At 34.4% G+C, this 22,919-nt stretch overlaps 1 protein-coding gene across 1 annotated transcript in view; it reads left to right on the top strand.

The window, feature by feature from the left end:
• HDX (highly divergent homeobox) overlaps positions 1 to 22,919 on the top strand; it is a 146,975-nt gene that overhangs the window by 102,175 nt on the left and 21,881 nt on the right. Inside the window, exons 4-5 of the mRNA XM_030807410.1 lie at positions 2,376 to 2,522; positions 18,277 to 18,484. Of these exons, the coding sequence (XP_030663270.1) occupies positions 2,376 to 2,522; positions 18,277 to 18,484 (355 nt within the window). The remainder of the gene's footprint in view (positions 1 to 2,375; positions 2,523 to 18,276; positions 18,485 to 22,919) is intronic.

Here is a 22,919-nt window from a genome sequence, read left to right as displayed (position 1 = left end):
GTTACTTGGCCAAAGTCTCAGCTTTCACCTAGATTGCCTGGGTTATTGGAATACTACTCTTTTCACAAAATCAACAAGATAATTGCCTGTCTCCTTCGCCTCAGCCACAGGTTTAGGTTTCATGATGCCTTGTAAAGTGAAAGTGGCTTGAGAGTCCAATAGAAAAACAAAACTGACTTCAACTTCAAGCTTCCCTAGGGAAATATTCATCTTTTCTTTCAAATGTCCACTTTTTTTTTCCTTCTCTAAATGCGTATTCACAGTTTTACTGTGAATTGACTTGTATTACCTTATTTATTTTCTTAGTAAAAATATGCTCTTAGGAACTTTAAAAATAACTGCTCTTCCCCTATATGCTTCTCCTTAACAGGCATTGTAATAATAGGTTGCCTTTAGCATTGCTAGTGCTAGGACCCCAGCACATTTCCAGCAAATCAAATCAGGTTTTACTTAGTTTAGTTTAAAGAATGAATCATGTTTGGATGTCCTCTAAATGAATTACAAGTTAATTAGCTGAGTGTGATCAGCGTTGTGTTCATTATCACTTCCATTGTGACAGTTATGTATGTTAGCTTGCACTGGAGAATATGATGTAAAGGAAAATAATGGGAATATTTGTGCTGGCTGTTATGACGAATTATTTGAATCTACATAGAATCTTACTATAATTTATCCTGCTCTCTGTTTTATTCTAAGAATTTTAGCTCTGCAACTATTGTGCAATCAATGTTGGCTGAACACGTAATGCGATTTTTCTGTTGTAAATAACTAGAGGATTAGTCTTCTTAATTTAAAAAAACTTAGATGGCATGTTTTGATTCATTTATTGGAAACATGTAATTTAGTATTAGTACTTACAATAACTGTTACTCATCAGGGATTTTTTAAGTAGGAGAGAACAGATTTAGGTGATAACGAAATTTATTCGCACACACACACAAAATACGGTATATCTTATGAAGAAGCATGCTTTAAATATTCAAACTAACTTCACTTTCTTGGTAGTAAACCAATAATTCATATATTTATTTTCCTTTTGGTGGCTAAATTTACTATTCAAAAGCTTGTAACTTCCAAAGAAACACATTTGCAACTGTTGTTTAGTATTACATCAGTTTTAGCTATGGTAACCCTTTTTATTAAGTAATGTTTTATATGTTGTGTATATTATTTTCCACTGTTTCCTGAATCTAACTTAGGAGGTTTCATTTTAAATTTCAGTTAGAAAGGAAATGTTGAAAACACTGTATGTCTAAGGAGTATTTGAGGACTAGCCTCTATGTGGGACTTGATCATATCATCTTAGGCAGAAGAACGCAGCAGAACCCCACACCTCAAGCCAGGAATTGCAACAGTTCTCCCAGACTCACTCTCACAGTCTCTCTCTCTCTCTCTCTGTCTCTCTCATTTTTTTCTCTCTCTATTTCATCAGAAGCACACACACAGGGCTTTGCAGGATATGTATTTTTAATTAAAGCCCGTGTTTAGATTTTTCCACCACCTCTGGAAATAATTTGAGACATCACTGGGATAAAAACAACTAGAAAAACTCAGATATTTCTATTTATAGCTCTGCCATGGACTCTCTGTGCCCTGTTGAATGAGTCCTTTGACCTAGCTTTTCCTGATGCCTTATCAGCAAAGTAGAGGTCATTATTCTATCATGTTTCTAACTTACTTCCTAGGGATACTGAGGATTCATTGAAATAAAACCACATGTAAATCCGATAGTTTATTGGATAAAGAAAACCTAAGAACAAAAAGGGTAGGCTTATTATGAAACTTGATGAGGCCATAAATATGATTTTAGGGCTATGTAATCTCCTTACTTTTCTCTTATTTACTTTTTAAATTAATTATAATATCAATAGGAAACTAATATCTAGATTTGTATGGCAAATCTAGATTAACTTATCAAAAGGCAGCACACTAATATAAGCCTATCTTTGCTTTTTCTGTGTTTAGTATGTGAATGTAAATATCTGTATTATAGAAAAAAGTTTAAAAGAGTATACATTAAAATGTTAACAAGCATTGTTTCTAATTTGTAAGTGATTTAAATTATCTTATTTTTTACCTGTATTTTATACAATGAACATGTATTATTTGTGTTATTAAAACTATTTTAAATCAACATTGTTTAATTGCTATCAGTTCAAAAATTCTATGCATTTCCTCCTAGCACACTGTATTGTTATGGAAATTTAAAAAATAAAAACGCTTATTTTCAGAACGGGAGGACTGAATAAGAATTGTGAAATAAATTTTGCTAGTATCGTAACACATCTTACCCTGATGCTTTTCTTTATAATATTATTTCCTTTGATTTATTCTAAACTTAAACATTCAAAACAATTTAAAAATGTGTTTTTCAGCTACAGGACCGCACTCAGTTCAGTGACCGAGACTTAGCCACCCTTAAGAAGTATTGGGACAATGGCATGACCAGCCTGGGCTCTGTTTGTAGAGAGAAAATTGAAGCTGTTGCAACTGAATTAAATGTTGACTGTGAAATAGTTCGGGTAAGACATTTTCTATAATTTTCATGCTATAGTTGCTGAGTGGCATAAATGAAAGCTTTAAAATCTTACATGAGGTGCTCCAAGCAATGCTAGCAATAAAATGAAAAGATAACCCACAGAATAGGAGATAATATTTTGAAATCATATATCTGATAAGGAATTTGTATCAAACTATGTAAAGAACATTTACAAGTCAATAATAAAAATGCAAATAACCCAATTTTAAAAATAGGCAAAGGAACTGAATAGATATTTCTTTTAAAGAGATATACATATTGCCAATATTTACCTGAAATTATGTTCAACATCATTAGTCATTATGGAAATGAAAATAAAAACCACAAGATGCCATTTATCCACTGTAACAATATTAACCTAAAAGATAGATAATAATGAGTTTTGGCCAGGATATGGAGAAATTGTAGCCCTTATACGTTGCTGGTAAGAATGTAAAATATTTTAGCACCTTTGACAACAGTCCTCAAAAAGTTTAACACAGAGTTATCATATGACCAAAAATTCCACTGCTGGGATGGATTTCACTCCACTCAAAAGAATAAAAAATGTATATCCAACTCAAAAAGTTGTACACTGATATTCGTAACAGAGTTTTCCATAATATCCAAATGGAAACAACCCAAACATCCACCAAGTGAATGAATAGACAACATCTGGATATATGCATATAATGGACTATTGTAGAGCCATATAAAGGAATGAAATATTCATAGTGCTATAAAATGGATGAACCTTAAAAACATTATGCTAAATGAAAGAAACCCATTGCAAAAGACCACATGTTATATTATTTCATTTATATGAAGTGTCCACATTAGGCACACTCTGGAGACAGAAAGTAGGTTAGTGGTGCTAGGAGCTGAGGGTGGGGAGGGATGGGAAATGAATGCTAATATGTATGGGGTTTATTTTTGGCATGATGAAAATGTTCTAGATTAGATAGTGGTGACTGGTGCACAACTCTGTGAATATGTTGAAAGCATTTTAGTTGTACATATTAAATAAATGAATTGTGTGGTGTTTTAAATATATCTCAATAACATTGTTTAAAAATTACATGAGGTGAATTGAAATATATCTCATATAATGAATGATGGATAAAAATTTATTTTACATTCCCACCTACAGTGTAAAAGTGTTCCTGTTTCTCCACAGCCTTGCCAGCATCTGTTGTTTCTTGACTTTTTAATAATTGCCATTCTGATTGGCGTGAGATCGTATTTCATTGTGGTTTTAATTTGCATTTCTCTAAAGATTAGTGATGTTGAGCTTTTTCTCATGTTTGTTGGCTGCATAAATTTCTTCTTTTGAGAACTCTCTGTTCATATCCTTTGCCCACTTTTTAATGGGGTTGTTTGCTTTTTACTTGTAAAATTGTTTAAGTTCCTTGTAGATCGTGTATATTAGACCTTAGTCAGATGGGTAGATTGTAAAAAATTTCTCTTTCTGTAAGTTTTCTATTCACTCTGATGATAGTTTCTTTTGCTGTGCAGAAACTCTTTTGTTTAATTAGATCCCATTTGTCAATTTTTGCTTTTGTTGCAATTACTTTTGATGTTTTCGTCACAAAATCTTTTGCCCATGCCTATGTCCTGAATGGTATTGCCTAGATTTTCTTCTAAGGTTTTTATAGTTTTGGGTTTTACATTTAAGTCTTTAATCCAACCACTGTGAAAAACAGTGTGGTGATTCCTCGAAGACTTAAAGCCGGAAATACCTTTTGACCCAGCAATCCCATTACTGGGCATATACCCAAAGGATTATAAATCATCCTATTATAAAGATACATGCACACGTATGTTCACTGCAGCACTATTCACAATAGCAAGGACATGGAAGCAACCCACATGTCCATCAGTGATAGACTGGATAAAGAAAATGTGATACATATACAACATGGAATACTATGCAGCTATAAAAAGGAATGAGATCATGTCCTTTGCAGGGCCATGGATGAAGCTGGAAGCCATTATCCTCAGCAAACTAACACAGGAACAGAAAGCCAAACCCCACATGTTCTCACTTATAAGTGGGAGCTGAACAATGAGAACACATGGACACAGGGAGGGGAACAACACACACTGGGGCCTGTTGGGGGATGGAGGAAGGGAGAGTAACAGGATAAAAGCTAATGTATACAAGGCTTAATATCTAGTTCATGGGTTGATAAGTGCAGCAAACCCCTTCCATGGCACACATTTACCTTTGTAACAAACCTGCAGGTCCGGCACATGTATCCCAGAACTTAAAATAAAATAAAATAAAATTTTAAAAATTATACTGATCAATCAATGGAACAGTAGTTTATGTTCCATTTAAAAGATAAAATTTTGAAAGTGGTAGTGCTGGTAAGTATTTAGCAATCAATTCTTTAAGGAAAAAAAAAGCCTTAATTAATAGTATTTGCTGATTTCCGTGGTGTAAAGATTCCTACCACGGCTGATTCCACGTCTCACTCAACACAGAGTTGGGAAGAGATGCTAACAGTTGACGCTTGCGAGCAAGTGTAGGTTGACACCAGTACACACACTGGAGGATCATCTCAGTAGATCAAGAGGAAAGTATATTAAAGAAGTGACAAAGAGCCAGGCTTGGTAGTACACACCTGTAGTCCCAGCCACTCAGAAGGCTGAGGTGGAAGGATCACTTGAGCCCAAAAGTTCAAGTGCAGCCTGGACAACCTAATGAGACTCCAGCTCTTATCTCATATATATATGAAGAAAAGGGCAATATAGAGGGAATTTTTAGAGTAGAGATTTCTGAAAATAAATGCTATTCTCAAAGTAAGTACTGCCCTGTTCAGAGTCTTGCTTTTTCTTGTTAGAATCCAGACGGAAAATCAAATTCAATACTGTGTTTGTTGAGCATGCTGCTATGTGTTAAAGTATACTAACAAGGAGAGAGAAGTGCATTAGACATTATTTCTATTTTAAGGAGCACAGAGTCTAGCAAGAGGGATGACACAAGAAAAAAAATGGCTGAAGTGGAATTGGAGTAGAATCATAGTGTGAGACCTAAGCAACAGCCAAAAATAGGGAAATGTAGAGCATGTGTTCTTGTTGTCATTGTCATTTTTATTTTTTTTTAAATCAAAGTTACATAGGTATATAGCTTAGGAAGTCAAGTTCTGTAGAATTTGCTACAAAACCAACATTCCTCACTCCTTCCTTCCTACCATTTTGCAATAGCCCGAGTTGAACCACTTTCCACTTTTAGATATTTCCTTCAGTATTTACTTTCATCTATGAATGATGTGTTGTATTAATTAGAATTAGGTTTAGCTAAAAGTATTAAAAAGGCCCAAAAGTAACAATGGCTTAGACAAGATATTTCAATTCCATGTATAAGTCCATGCATATGCAATTTACAGCTAGCATGGCAGTTTGGCTCTACAATGTCCACAGAAACCCTAATGCCTTCCAGTTTCCATTCTGCTGTCCCTATGATGTGGCCCTTTTTATAAAGGTCCAAAATGATAGCATACATACTCAAGGCAGCATGACAGAGAGGGAGAAGAATAAGGGGCAAAGGGTGTTTACCAGCTGTCTTTTAACAAGGATTTCTGGAAACTGCCATGAGATTATGTGCATGTTTTTCTTCATCTTGAAATGTCATTTCCAGGTTAGTGCCTATTTACCGACTTACTCATTTAGCAAAGGTAAACTGGACACCTATTATGTGCCAGAACTTTTTTTTTGTCCTGCTACATTCTTTTATTATTATTATTTTTATTATACTTTAAGTTCTAGGGTACATGTGCACAGTGTGCAGGTTTGTTACGTATGTATACATGTGCCATGTTGGTGTGCTGCACCCATTAACTCATCATTTACATTAGGTATATCTCCTAATGCTATCCCCCCCTCCCCGACTCCACGACAGACCCTGGTGTGTGATGTTCCCCTTCCTGTATCCAAGTGTTCTCATTGTTCAATTCCCACCTATGAGTGAGAACATGCGGCGTTTGGTTTTTTGTCCCTGCAAGAGTTTGCTGAGAATGATGGTTTCCAGCTTCATCCACGTCCCTACAAAGGACATGAACTCATCATTTTTTATATATGTGCCAGAACTTTTCTAAGTGCCGTGGGAAAAATGCAACTCTCTCAAGGAACTTGAAATTTAGTGTGATCAATTATTCCTAAATGAGAATAATATATCGGAAAAATATTTTGAGATATTACATGCGGACAATAAGTTGGAAGCACTGTTAAGTCCTCGAGGACAATTAGTTCCCCACTGCTCCGTCTTGCTACAATTCAGTTTAATGCCTGCCCTTTCCATCTGTGTTAGGGTTATAGTGGACATACATTAAAGTGTACCCTTGCATGGTCAAATATTGATAGAAACAACATATTTTATGCTTGAGATACATTTTGCAGGACTTAAATAAAGTTCATAGAAAACAACTTTATGTTTTTATATTTTAGATTATATTTATTTTCAAAGGAGCATGGCTAGATTTGAAATGCCTTTAAATGGAACAGTGTTTATACAGTATATGGCAAACTCCCTATTATCTATTACACACATTGATTTAGAGCTGGGGGGGCACCTTGGGGTTGAGTTCAATGCCTATATATGTGTGTGTGTGTGCGTGTGCGTGTGTGTATGTGTATATATATACACATATATACGTATATATATACGTATATATACACATATATACGTATATATATACGTATATATACACATATATACGTATATATACGTATATATACACATATATACGTATATATACATATATATACACACATATATATATACACACATATACATATATACACATATATACACATATATACACATATATACATATATACATATATACATATATACGTATATATACATATACGTATATACATATATACACATATATACATATATACACATATATACACATATATATACATATATATATACACATATATATATACATATATATATGAGCCAGATTAGCTTTCCCATGATCACATAGCCAGTTAGTAGGTAGAGGCCAAGTCTCTTTATTCCCAATCTAACATTATTCCCAGTTCCACCTTACTAGTGTATACTTTACCATAAGAAATAACTTGAATACTTCTTAAAAATATAGATCACCCTATTCTAGAACTACTGAAACAGAATTTGCAAGAAAGGCCCAGAGAATCTATATGTTTCCCTTCCCCAAATTATTCTTAAGATCAGGTAAATTTGGACAAAACTTTACAACAGTATGTGATTGCAGCTAAATATTCTAGCGTGTTCTTTTTATCTATAACACTTGGTCAAATTTTATAATTTATATTTGTTTTTCTATTTGTTTATCACCTGTACATATGCATTTCTGTTGTTTATCATCTATATTTATACATTTAAGTTCCCTGAAGGAAAGACTATACCTATTATATTCACCATCCCAAGCACCAGAAACAGTGTTTGGTACATAGTAAATTTTCAGTAATATATGTGGAATGAATGAATGAACATTAACAGAAAAGTGTACCCTCTATGTATAGCATACATGAACTAACAAATGTATAATAACTACATTTAAAATAAAAGTGTGGAATATAGCTTCATATTGTTTAATAGAAAGATACTTAGAAATGTACAGGGCTTTAGAGTACTCATTTTTAATAGCCATTATGTTTGTGTTGTTAATACATAGGTGTTCTGGTTGAAAAGATACACTATTATTTTTAGATTTGTGGCCATTCTGGTGGGAAATTTATTATTCAGGAAAGTAAAGAATTTGGAAATCATTTTCCTAATTTTGCACATAAATAATCTGAGGCTTAGAGTGATAAAATAACTTGTCCATTGATCATATAAAATGGTTGAAAAACCTAAATATTTTAAAGTAGGGGTGTTTAATCTGAAACAGTGAAAAAATACCCTTCACATAATTGATAGCTGGAATGTAGAAGGGAGAGTTCAGGGTGAAGAAGATTTGAAGCAAAGAACTGGAAACAATACCTCAATGAAATAAAACAATGGATATTGATTCAGTTTAAGGAAGAGCATTATGAAAACACTTACAAAACTAGCCGGGAACCTTTCAGAGTGGTATGTTTCATATCCCTGATATTTTCATGCGAAAAGAGGATGGAAACTTCAGACACTCAATAGATTGTATGATGCCCACTCACATTGGTAAAAGTGATCTTCTTAACAGTCTATATACTCAAATTCTAATCTCTGCCAGTAACAATCTCAGGGACACACCTAGAAATAATGTTTTGCCAGCTACCTGGGAAACATTTAGCTCAGTTAAATTGACACATAAAATTAACTATCACAGCCTGCTATAATAAAATATTATAGATCGGTTATCTTATAAACAACAGAAATTTATTCTTAATTGTTCTGGAGGCTGAGGAATCAAAGACCAAGGTGCTGGAAGGTCTGAAGTATGGAGAGCCCACTTCCTGGACAGCTATCTTTCTGCTGTAATCTCACGTGTCAAAAGGGGCAAGGAATCTCCCTGGGGGTCTCCTTTATAAAAGCACTAATTCCATTTATGAGAGACTCATTCTCATTACCTATTTACCTCCAAAAGGCCCCACCTCTTAACACTATTACCTTGGGGGTTAGGATTTTAACATGCTAATTTGGGGTAGGGGAGACAAATATTCCGACCATAGCAGACTCTAGGATTAACTCAATTATCCATGATTCTGTAAAAATGTAATAAACCCATTAGCATTGCATTTATACATTGAATCATTTTTCCAGTGCCTTCTAGTTTTGAGGAATATCCAAAGAGGAAATATTTTAGCTTTAGTTTACAATAAAATATCACATACTTCCGATATTCACATAGCATATTGTTTTACCTTTATCATTGTACATTTTGTAATCACTCATTTCTCTCAAAACGGGTGCAAAATAAGTGGAAGATAAATAGAAACTTGGTTTCTGCCTTTTTTTTCTTCACTCTTCCCCAGCTTTTATTACACAAATGAAGCAAAAATCATCCTAGGGAGACTGGTGTTTTCCTCCCTCTGCTCATACCATCATTTTCACAAATATTGGTGGCTAAGATTATTGTAAAAGAAAAGCTTCTGCATTTACAATTTGTTGTGTTCATGAGTAGAAAATAGATTACATGACAATTTTAGGAAGCTTTAGTAAGAAATTGCCATTCTTTATCTTTTCTGAATTATAGCAATCCATTTTCAACATCATGATGGATGTAATGAGAAATTGGGTGCCAGAGTCAATAATAATTTAGTTGTACATTATAAAATCACTAAAAGTATAACTGGACAGTTTGTAACACAAATGATAATGCTTGAGGGGATGGATACCCAGTGTTCCATGATGTGATTATTATGCTTTGCATGCCTGTACCAAAATGTCTCATGTACCTCATAAATGTATACACCTAAAATATACCAACAAAAATTAAAAATAAAAAAAGTGTTAAAAAGAAAAAATAAATGGAATTCTCTTTTTTAAACTAGTATTTCTCCTATGAAAGAAGTTATCAAAGCTAAGAAAATTAGTATCCGTACATATTTTTATTTCATACTAGGCAATTTTCTCTTTGGTGTGTACAAAGTAATTCATGTGTTTCAAACTTCACATTTAGTGTCAATGCTAAACACATCCAAGGAACTACATTTTATAAACTTGAAGGGAAAATTCCCCCCATCAAATATAAAGAAGGATTCGACTTTTTGGGCTAATTAAATAGTTCTTCTGTTTTGCCCTGCATATTTTTTGAAATCTTACCAAGTATAAAATTAACTTAATTCATGTTTTTTATTTACACAAAGAGTATCTAAGGTGACTTTGTATTTATGTAGCCCTATTGTATAGAAGAAATTCTAGTTGGTATAAAAGGCATCATAATCAAATTTAGAGCTGAAACTCTAAACTGTTATTTAGTGGTTTTCTGCACTACTTTAGGTTTTAAGAATCCTTCTTGACATGGCAAAAGTAGAAAGGTTACAAATTCTAGTCATATAAAACCGTCTTTCTGAAAATTGCGTTAAGAAACATGGGAATAAAACTGGTTTCAGACTGTTGCTTCTGAGAAAATGGAGTGGACATAATTTTCCGTATTCTTCTCATTAAGTAGAACTAAAATCCCTGGACAGTATATAAATAACAAACATAAGAAGACTCTGAAGGGTAGAAAGAAGTCACATCTGCTAGGGACCATGGGACCCCATGAATGACACTCACACAGTGGTGAGTTTCCTGGGTTTTCTTTTGCTTCATACATCCCAGAATAGATACTGGAAAAGCCAACAATCAAGAAACACCAATAGGTGCAAACAAATGGAAAAAGGAAAGAAAAAGAAAAGCCTGGCCTCTCTCAGCCAAGAACCAGGAAAAGGGCAGTCATGACAGAAAATGTTTAGATAATGACCTCTTTACTCCAGCCAAATACCACGGGGAAAAACTGCAGCCACACCCACCCCTACAAGAAAAGGCCAAGTGGAGGACCAAGACTTCTGCCTCGCCAGGTTGTGGAACAGCTAGATGCCCCCACCCCCGCAAAACAAAACAAAACAAACAAACAAACAAACAAACAAAAAACTCTCACTGATGGGATGGTGTCAGATAAGAAGGAGTGGAGAGCTGGATTAAAAATCCTTCCTCCGCCGGGCGCGGTGGCTCACGCCTGTAATCCCAGCACTTTGGGAGGCTGAGGCGGGCAGATCACGAGGTCAGGAGATCGAGACCATCCTGGCTAACACGGTGAAACCCCGTCTCTACTAAAAATACAAAAAAAAAAAAATTAGCCGGGTGTGGTGGCGGGCGCCTGTAGTCCCAGCTACTCGGGAGGCTGAGGCAGGAGAATGGCGTGAACCCGGGAGGCGGAGCCTGCAGTGAGCCGAGATCGCGCCACTGCACTCCAGCCTGGGCGACAGCGAGACTCCGTCTCAAAAAAAAAAAAAAAAAAATCCTTCCTCCACCATTCCCTTGCAATGTCACTAGACGACTTTTATCCTCTCCTGCACTTAGAGGTGATGATGAGCCCTTCCTCCTCCCCATTGGGGTGGTATCAGAAGATACCTACTGGAGCTCCTGGGCTCCCAACTCCACCCAGGAGTAAAAGAAATCTCTTTCTCCACTGGATGTCAATGGAAGTCCAGTGGACAACCTGGAATTTACCCTCTTGTGACTGTCATAAAATAGATAGATGATAGATAGATAGATAGATAGCCTGGATTAATCACTAAAAAGTCATACAAAGGGATACAGAAAAGTTCTATACATAAATATAAATGGAATTCTAAATATTTAAAAATACCCCACAGGAATGCAGGGGAAAAATACACAAAAGACACTAAAAGAAATGAAGGCAGAAAATGAAATGACATATTTAAGCTTTAACATAGAAATAATTGCATTAAATTTAAATGGTCCAAATTCACAAACTAAAAAACAGAAATTTGCAAATTGGATTTTTAAAAATGACCTAACTTGATGTTGTCTACATAAATTAAAATATCATGATATGTGTAGTTTGAAAGTAAAAGGATAGAAGCAATATAGAATGCAAACATGAATCAAAATAAAGCAGGAGTTGATATAATAATATTGGATAAAGTAAACTTCAGAGCAAAGGAAATTACAGGAGACAAAGTGGGACACTATATAATAATAACAGGGTAAATTATATCAAGGAGACATTGCAATTCTGAATGTGTATACAACAGATATCACAGAACTACAAAATATGTGAAGCAACAACTAAAAATTCTCAAAAGAAGAATAAGCAAATCCAAAATTATATTTGGAGATTTCATCACCCTTCTCTCAACAGCTGCTACATTTATTACATAGAAGAATATTAGTAATATAGAAGAACCCCAAAACACCCTCAATCCATAGGGTCTAATTGACTAATAGAATGCACAACCCAACAACAATAAAATACACACTTTTCTAGTGCTTATGGAACACACAAAAAGATAGAGTAAATCCTGGACCATAAGAAAAACCTCAATAAATTTTAAAAATCTAAATCATACAGAATATGTTCCTGACCACTATTGCATCAAAGTAGAAATCAATAACAGAAAGATACCAGAAAAATTTCCACACACTTAGAGGTTATGCAAGACACTTCTAAATAATCCATGGGTCAAAGAGGGAGTCTTTTTTCAGTTTTTATAGGTTTTGGGGTGTAAGTGCAGTTTTGTTACACACATATATTGTGTGGTGGTGAAGTCTGGGCTTTGAGTGTACCTGTCACTCGAATAGTGAACGTTGTACCCAACAGGCAATTTTTCAACCCTCATCCCTCTTCTACCCTCCCACCTTTTAGAGTTTTCATTGTCTATTATTCCACTCTCTATTGCCATGGATACCCACTGTTTAGCACCCACTTACAAGTGATATCATGTGGTATTTGACTTTCTGTTTGAGTTATTTCACTTAGAATAATGGCCTGTAGTTCCATTTATGTTACTACAAAAGACATGATTTTATTGTTTTTCATGACTGAATAGTATTCTATGGTGTGTGCGCGCACACACACACACACACACACACGGTTAGGGTTAGGGTCAAGGGTTAAGGGGGTTCGGGGTTAGGGTTGTTTTTATATATATATATACACACACACATAAACATATAGATGTACATATATATACACACATAAGTACATCTATATGTTTATGTATGTGTGTGTGTATATATATACACACACATTTATACATATGTGTAACAACCCTAACCCTAGCTCCTAACCCCCTTAACCCCTAACCCTAACCATACACACACACACACATACATATAAATATATATATAATTTTTAAAGAAGTCATAAGGGAATAAAGTGAAATTGGACTTCTAGTTTCTGGTCTGGCATGTGAGGAGCCTAAAAGTTGTCAGTTCATCTTGGCAAATAAAACGTTGAACAAACTGAAAATCAACAATTCTTCTTAGATATGACAGATAAGTGAAGTTACAGGGCAAACCACTGACCCCAAAATTGGTGAGACAAATAGGCAGATACAGAGGATCACAACTTACTGGAGCAGAATTCCATGAGCAGAAACCTCCGTGGGAACCAGTACCAAGGCAGGAAAACCTAAATTGTAATTGATGAATTGCTGGAGGCTCAGTGTAGACAAGTCTGAAAGTTAGGAACTCCAGGGCGTACAATCATGGAGGGGGTGACACTTTTGTGAGTTTTACTCCCAGAGGCTGTATCAGATTCTCACTGTGAATATTGGAGAAAAACTCCCTCATACTCTTGACAGGAAGAGTGGAAAAGTAACAATTTTTAAGAAACATTAGAACATTCTGTTAAGAAAGCCTGCTCTTAAGAACAAATATTTTACCAGAGCCTAACCTATTGGGATTTTATCATGACCTAACTATCCTAGGGTAAAAACAAACAATAATAACCAAATACAGCCCCCTTTAGCCATCTTGTCCCACCTAAGGTAGAGGAAAAACTGATAAGCACTTGAAAAGTTCACAGGCCACGGCAAAGGTTCACTAAAAGACTGAGATTTCATCATAGGACAACAGGATGCTTAACCTTCCTCCTAACCTTAACATTACATCACCAAATGCCTAGTTCTTTTAGTTCTTTTAACCCAGTACATCATGTTCAACTTTTAATAAAAATGACAAGGCATACCAAAAGGCAAAAAACAAACAAACAAAAACAAAACAACAAAATAAAAAAAGAATTTGAAGAGACAGAGCAAGCATCAGAACTACATACATGACAGACTGCAGAACTACATACATGACAGACTACAGAACTACATACATGACAGAACTAAATACATGACAGGGATGTTAGAATTGTCAGACCAGGAATTGGAAAGAACTATGATTAATATGCTAAGGGCACTAAGGGAAAAAGTAGACAACATGCAAGAACAGAATGGTAATGTAAGCAGAAGCATGAACATTCTAAGAAAGAATCAAAAACAAATGCTAGAGACCAAAAACAGTAACTGAAATGAAGAATGCTTTTGATGGTCCCATTAGCAGACTGGACATGGCTGTGGAAAGAATTTCTGAACTTGATGATACATCAATAGAAACTTCCAAAACTGGAGAGCATGAAACAAAAATATTGATTAAAAATGGAACATAATATACAAAAACTGTGGGATAAATATAACAGGTGTAACATATGTCTAATGGGAATACCACCAGAAAGAGGAAAAAAGGGAAAGTAGAACAGAAGAAATATTCAAAACCATAATAACTGAGAATTTTCCCTAAATTAATGTAACATATCAAACCACAGATCCATAATGCTTGGCATACACCAAGCAGGATAAATGCAAAACAAACAATAAAAAAAACTACACCTAGGCATATCATACTCAAACTGCAAAAATCAATGATAAAGAAAAAGACTTGAAAGAAGCCAGAGGGGAAAAACAAATACCTTAATTACAGAGGAGCAACAATAAGAATTAAATCTGACTTTTCCTCAGAAACTATGCAAGCAAGAAGGCAGTAGAATGAAATATTTAAAGTGTTGAGAGGAAAAAACAAACAATACCAACCCAGAATTCTGTACTCAGTGAAATTATCCTTCAAATGTGAAGGAGAAATAGACTTTTTCAGACAAAAATTGAAGGAATTTGTTGCCAGTAGAACTGCCTTTCAAGAAATGTTGAAAAGTCCTTTAGATACAAGGGAAATCATATAGGTCAGAAATGCAGAGCTACATAAAGGAAGAGCATTAGAGAAAGAATATTGAAGGTAAAAGTACATTGAACAGTACAAAAGGAACAAAATACCAAATTTGTGGGATGCAGATAAGTAGTGCTGAGAGCAAAATTTATCCTAATGTATACATTAGAAAACAGGAAACTCTCAGATAAATAATCTAAACTCCCACCTTACGAAACTAGACAAAAGCTGGACATGGTGGCTGGTGAGCACTTTTAGTTCTAGCTTCTCGGGAGGCTGAGGTGGGAGGATTGCTTGAGCCCAGGAGTTCAAAGCTACAGTGAACTATGATCACATTACTATGACAGAGTGAGATCCTGTCTCTAAAAAAAGACGATAGTGAAAAAAATAGAAAATAGAAAAAGACGACAAAATAAACACAAAGCAAATAGAAGGAAGGAAATAACTAAGGTATGAGCAAAAATCAATGAAACAGAAAAAAAAATTTACTTTAGCTTCCCCCAAATTAAACACTTAGGTATAAATTTAATGAAATAGGCACAAGGTCTGCATGAAGAAAACTACAAAACTCTGATAAAAGAAATCAAAGATCTAAATAAATGGAGAGATATTCCATGGAGATGGCTAGAACAACTCAATTATATCAAGATTTCAGTTCTTTCCAACTTGATCTATAGATTCAATGCAATTCCAATCAAAACCCAGAAGTTACTTTTCTTCCATGGATTGTGCTTTTTATTACCATTTCTAAGAATTCTTCACTAATCCTGAAGCCCCAAAGATTCTCCTCTATGCCTTCTTCTAAAAGTTTTAAAGTTTTATTTTTTATATTTAAATCTATGAGGCATTTTGAGTTCATTTTTGTATAAGGTGTGAGATTTAGGACAAGGTCCATTTTTGTTTTCCTATGAATATCCAATTGCCCCAGCATTGTTTCTTGAAAAAACTACCCTTCCCCTATTAAATTCTTTTTGCACCTTTGTCAAAAGTCAGCTAAGCTGGTCATACTTGTGTAAGACTATTTCTGGGTTCTCTATTCTGTTTCAGTGATCTGTGGCTAGCCCTCTGCCAATACCACACACTCTTGATTACTGTAAGTATATAAGAAGTCTTGAAATTAGGTAGATACATTCTTTCCACCTTATTCTTTTTTATTCGATACTGTTTTAGCCATACTCACTCATTTTCTTTCCATATGAATTTTAGAATTATCTCATATGTATCTACAAAAATCTTTCTGGAATTTGATAAAAATTATTTTAAACTATGTTTAATGTAATGTGATCATAGCTCACTGCAGCCTTGAACTCCTGGGTTCAAGAAATCTTCCCACCTCAGCCTCCCAAATATATGCAACTACAGGTGCTCACTAGCCACCAGGCCCATGTTAAACTGTGTTTAACAATTAGATGTTTGTCAAGTTTACCAATCTTTTCAGTGAACGCATTTTTTATTATTTTAAATTAATATCCTTTTTTTGAGCAGTCTTAAGTTTGTGCTGCAAAAGACTAACAGGATAGAAATTCAAGCTACAGACTGGGAGAAAATATTTGCAAACCACATATATTACATATAACTCATATTTAGAATATATAAAGAACTTCTCAAAACTCAACACGAAAATGAAACAAGAACTTCAATTAGAAAATGAAGAGACATTTCACTGAAAAGAATGGCAAATATAGGCATGATAAATAAGCACATGGAAAGATGGTCAACATTAAGAACTTGTTGAGCTGTTACTACACACACCTATGAGAACAGCTAAAAGTTTTTAGAAAATACTGACAATACTAAATGCTAGCAAGAATGCTAAGAAACTGGATCTCTCATGCATTACTGATAAGAATGTAAAATGGCCCAGTTTCTCTGGAAAACAATTTGGCAGTTTCTTATAAACTTAACATATAACCATATGATCCATAATTTGCATCCTTGTGCATTTATTCTAGAAAAATAAAAACTATGTCTACACAAAACCTGTAAATTACTGTTCACAACGGCTTTATATGTAATAAGCAAAACATTTGAAACAATGCAAGTGTCCTTCAACAGGTAAATGGTTAAACGAAGATGGGTAAATATATATCATGGAATACTGCTTAGCAATAAAAACGAATGGGCTCGATACACACAACTTGAATGAATCTCCAGGGAATGATGCTGAATTGAAAAAGTTGATTTCAAATGGTCACATGCTTCATGATTCCATTTATATAATATTCTTGAAAAAGCACAGTTATGGAGACAGAAAACAGATTAGGGATAGTGGGAAGGAGAGGAAGAGGAATGGTGTGATAAAGGAACATAGAACTATACACACATATTGTACAGTATCAATTTCCTGTTTTTGATATTTTGCTATAATTATGTAAGAGGGAAGTTGGAGAAGACGGAGTGAAGAATAAACAAGACTTATCTTTGAAACTTCCCATTACTCTAAAATTATTTCATTACAAAATGTCTTGAAAATTGGTTGCAAATTCAGTAAAATGAAATTTTAGAGTGCTTGAAATGCCAAGGTAATAATATGGAGCCAAACAAAATTAACAGAGGGCACATTTTTGCATAGGAAGAGCAAGATTGGAAATAGGATATGAATTAGAGTTATAGCTATATGATGGTTCTGTTTGAAAAAGAACCAGTTTATTTTTCTTTTAAAAGATTTGGTGAATCGTCTTCTCGAGGAACAAAACAAAAACAGAAAAAAGTCATCCTCAATAGACTACATGCTGCTAAAAAGTCTGAATATTTATATAAATACCTTCTTTCTGCTAATAAATATTTTAAAGTTAAAGCCATAACTATTAACATTTTGAGGTGATTGACATGCTAATCATCATGATTCGATCATTATAAAATCTGTACATGTATTGAAACCTCACACTGTCAAACTGTACCCCATAACCAGGTACAATTATTATTTGTCAGTTAAAATAAGTTTTAAAAATATAAAACATAATTATTTTTATTTTAGTGTATTGACATAAAAGTTTTTATCTTTCTATGTACCCATTTATTCCTTTAAATCATATTTTATGCAGCATTCATTCATTATTTTACTGGCTAGAACTGCTAAGTTTTCCATGTTTACAAAAATTCCTCCTATATTTCTCTTATAAAGACTTGGATTGGGAATCGAAGAAGGAAATATCGTTTAATGGGGATTGAAGTTCCACCTCCAAGAGGAGGCCCTGCTGATTTTTCTGAGCAGCCTGAGTCTGGTTCTTTATCTGCACTCACACCAGGAGAGGAAGCTGGGCCTGAAGTAGGAGAGGATAATGACAGAAATGATGAAGTATCCATCTGTTTGTCTGAAGGAAGCTCTCAAGGTACATTATATGCTGAATCTTCTAATAATAGCCTTTGTAAATTTGATGCATTTTGTACTTGATTTTCAGCTTACTGCACTTCAAGTCTAGAGTCTTCAAAACATTTGGCCAAGTATTTGAAGCAATAGATTTATTTTTAATGCCTCCACCTAAACAGTCTCCCGCATCATCATCACAAGGAAAATTCATCTACGACAATAATAATCTCCTACATTTATAAATGTTGATTATTACAACTCATGCATTATAATTAAGTAAATGATTTTTATTTTATTGGAGTTTTAGTCAATTTAGGTCAGAGCATTATAAACACACTATAATGAAAGAGCATATGGCATAATGTGACAAATACCAGGCTAGTACTCAGGAAATCTGGATGCAACTCCTAGCTTTTCATGCGACTTTTCATGAGACTTTCATGCAAAGTATTTAATTGGGCTTTAGTTTCCTCATCTGCTAAAGAGAATTAGTCTGGATTATCTTTATGATACCTCTTAATGTTTCTCTAAAAAAGAATTAAAATAATATTATGTAATGATACTATCTGTCCATGAGAAGTATGTTTCATTTGTCCTCAAGCATAGATATGATTCTCTTCTGACATATTTTTATTAACACTTTTATTGAGATTTAATTTACCCATCATAAAATTCATCCATTGTAAGGCCAGGTGAGGTGACTAATGCCTCTAATCCCAGCACTTTGGGAGACTGTTGTGGAATGATTGCTTGAACTCAGGAGTTCGAAATCAGCCAGGGCAACACACTGAGACCTCATCTCTATAAAAAGTGTTTTTTGTTTGTTTGTTTGTTTGTTTGTTGTTGTTTTTGTTGTTGTTGTTGTTTTAGTTAGCTACAGTCCCAGCTACTCATGAGTCTAAGGTGAGAGGATCACTTGAGCCCTGGAGTTTGAGGCTGCAGTGAGCTCAAGTGATTGTGCCACTGTACTCCAACCTGGGTGACAGAGTGACACCCTGTCTCAAAATAAAATCATTCATTTTAAATATAGAATTCAATGATTTTTAGTAAATTTTATGCAGTTGTACAACCATCACCATCACTGAAATCTGAATTTATATCAGTTTCATCACTCCAATAATTCCCTTGAGCCCATTTGCAGTCACTCCCTCTCCCCACTCTCAACTTCAGGAAGCCACTGATCTGCTTTATGACGATATGTTTGTCTTTTCTGGGCATTTTATATAAATTGAATCATACAATATATAGACTTTTTGTATCTGTGATTGAGAAACAAAGAGGATCATGCTTTTTCTCATTTTGCTTTGGTTTGATTGAACTCTGTTTAGAATACTTACAATATATTTTCCAGTTTATTGTTTGCCTTTTAATTTTGCTTATGATGTTTTCTGATGTCAGATTTTCTTTTGTAATTTTTAAGTTTTCAAATCTACCAATACTTTCCTTTATGGTTTCTGACCTTGGGTCATGATTACAGGCTTTCCTTGTACTACAATTATGTAAATATACCCCCACATTTGCCTCTAGTATCCTTATAGTTTAATTTGTACAACTTGATATTTATTTCACCTAAAATTAATTTTGCCTTAAGATGTGTGAATACATCCAATTTTATTTTTCCAAATGGTTAACTAACTGTCCCTACACCATTTGTTGAATAACTCATCTTTTACCAGTGAGTTGGAATGTAGCTTTTTATTAAATACACACCCACACTCTCACACACACACACACGCACACACATATACACACATGCAGACGTACACATATACACATGTGGGTCAAATCTGAGACTTCTTATTGTTACATTGATTTGATGGTTTACAACTGTGGCTTTATAAGATGTCTTAATATCCGGTAGGGCCCTCATTCTTCTTTGCTTTGTAGTATATTGATTCTTGAATTGTTTAGTCATACAATTTGAACTGTTTAAGCATACCTTTTCCAAATCTCCTTCCCCAAAATCCATTCAAGATTTTTCATGGCATTGTATTAAATTTATAGAATACTGTAGGGAGATGAATTCAGCTTTGCACGCATTGAATTTTAGATAGTGGTTGGACATCCATGTAGAGCTGTCCAAGCAGGCCTTTGGATAATATGAGTCTGAAACTCAGATGAGTGCTTAAGACATCAAAAGAAATATGTAAGTCACCCACACTGAGGCAAAAAATATCTAGCCATGAAAATTGAAAATTTAGTTAAGTGAGAAAATGAAAAACAAGAAAGGACAATGGACAAAGACTGTGTATTGATAAATATCCAGATTTGGGCATTGGAGGAGAAAAGGGAGCCCTTGAAAGAACATTCAGAAACAGAAGAAGCAGGACAGTATGCTTTTCCTAAAACCAAGGAAAGAGTCGGGTGCAGTGTTATGTCTGTAGTCTCAGCTATTTGGAAAACTGAGGCGAAAAGGATCCCTTGAAGTTGGGAGTTTGAAGCTTCAGTGTGTTCTGATTGCACCTGTGAATAGCCACTGTACTCCAGCCTGGGCAACGTAGTGACTTCTGTCTCTAAAATTAAGAAAAAAAAACAAAAACAAATAAAGAGATTTCAGAAGGAAGAGGCGTCATTATTTCAGTAGTCTCATGGTCTCATAGAAGTTAAGTAGAAAAAGGGATGAGAAAGCCATTGAATTTGGTATTTTAGAAATTCTTTAAAAAAGCAATTAACTGCATGGGGAGAGGAGAGGCAAGCAGATTGCAGTAGGTTGAGTAATGAAAGGGAAAGCAAAGCTACTGGTATTAAGAGGGCCATGTATGTTAAGATCAGGTATTTAAAATGTTATCTATGTGAATATTCAAGTTTCTCTCTCTCTCTCTCTCTTTCTTAACATTTGTTATTCATATTGAAGATGATAACAGAGAATTAAGTGTACAGGAAAATAGTGAGGCAGATTTTAAAATTATCAAGAAAAAAGAAATATTGCACCATTTCCAAGCCCTTTATTTCTAATATAGTTGGTCCTTTAAACCATTTCTGTTATTGGTTAGTGTTTACTAAATTGCATGTGCCTGGAGATACTTGGATATTCCCAGTGACTCATGACTGGTGTTTTAGAGCCTGCTGAGTGGTGACTGGTTGAAGGAGAGTGGGGAAGTAGAGATTTGTGTGTTTCTGTGGTTTAGTGGGTGAGCTGAGAGAAAACATTCAGAGAAAGTACAGAAGACCCTAAGTGAAGTTTCATTTCCCAACTCTCACTTCTCCACCTAAAAGATAATTTTATAAAATAAGTAGTAGTTGAAGGAAAAAAAGGTAAGTTAATTTTAAAGACCACTTAATGGTCCACTCTTAATGAACCACTGCTCCTACACTGACATTCTTTGTCATGGTGTGTTCTTTAAATAGCTAGCGTAGTAATCAAGACACAATGAGAAAAAGAAGAAAGAGAATTTAATGCATGAATCAAAAAACACTTGATCAGAAGTGTGATTGCCTAGAATTTTTTATCGGTGGCTTATTTTTCCACAGCTGCATGGTAACCTTTTCATTCTCACAGAAATTGCAACAGAAAAGCATAAAATCATTGTCAAATACTGATAACAGCCCTTTTTGGTACAGTTTCCTACTAGTTATGTCCTATTCTCTTCCTCATTTTGCTAGTGGAGAATACTAATCCGATTCGTTTGATTAAGTGAATCATATCATCTGGCCTAAATTAATATCATGCCTTTAAAATATGCTAACCATTTTCTTTCCAGTTTATGAATATGTATTTAAATATATTTCTACTTTGGAATTTCCATTAATTACATCTAAGAAATATAAAGAAAAAATAATCTTTAGATTATTCTAAAATTAGCTGCCCATAGTATTTCAAAAACCTAACAACTGAAATTCAGACTGCTTATAATAGGGCTACTGATCCAGTAGCATTAGAGTCTTCTGCATATCTAAGAAGGGAAAGATATCTTTAAGTTAGGGTTACATATTACATATTAAAAATCAATTGAAAAATCACATTAAAATATTCTAGAAAAATCTGTGTAAGCAAAAATTAAGATTTTTTTAAAATTCAGTAAAAGGCAGCTTTAGTAAGAGTCAAAAAAAGTGCTGCTGGTCTTTTAGCAGTTTCAGTTCCACTCATTTGTTTCTGAGAAGGTAGATACTTCCCTAACACAGAGCTTCTGACTTACCTCTAACTTCCACCTTCCACCTCCCACCTTCCCTTTCCCATTTCCTTTCCCTTTCCCTGTGTAGTGGTGAAGAGAAAAGAAGTGTGGTTAGGAAAGATAAAAAACAAAAACAAATAAACCTACCCGAGCGCACCCCTCCCACAACTGCAAACTCTAGCGAAAGTAATAGCTAGATGGCTGAGCTTCTTAATTTCTGTATCTACAATTAATATACTGTGAAAAATAAATTTATGTTCGAACAATTTTAAAGATTTTTACTATCCTGAGAAGCAAAATTTTTAAAGATGAGAACAATTAACATCTATGTCATTAAATTTTACA

This window comes from Nomascus leucogenys, chromosome X (genome assembly GCF_006542625.1).
Source record: "Nomascus leucogenys isolate Asia chromosome X, Asia_NLE_v1, whole genome shotgun sequence".
NCBI classification, from domain to species: domain Eukaryota; kingdom Metazoa; phylum Chordata; class Mammalia; order Primates; family Hylobatidae; genus Nomascus; species Nomascus leucogenys.
The sequence above is the reverse complement of the archived record's forward strand: the minus strand, read 5'-3'. Positions and strand labels throughout refer to the sequence as shown.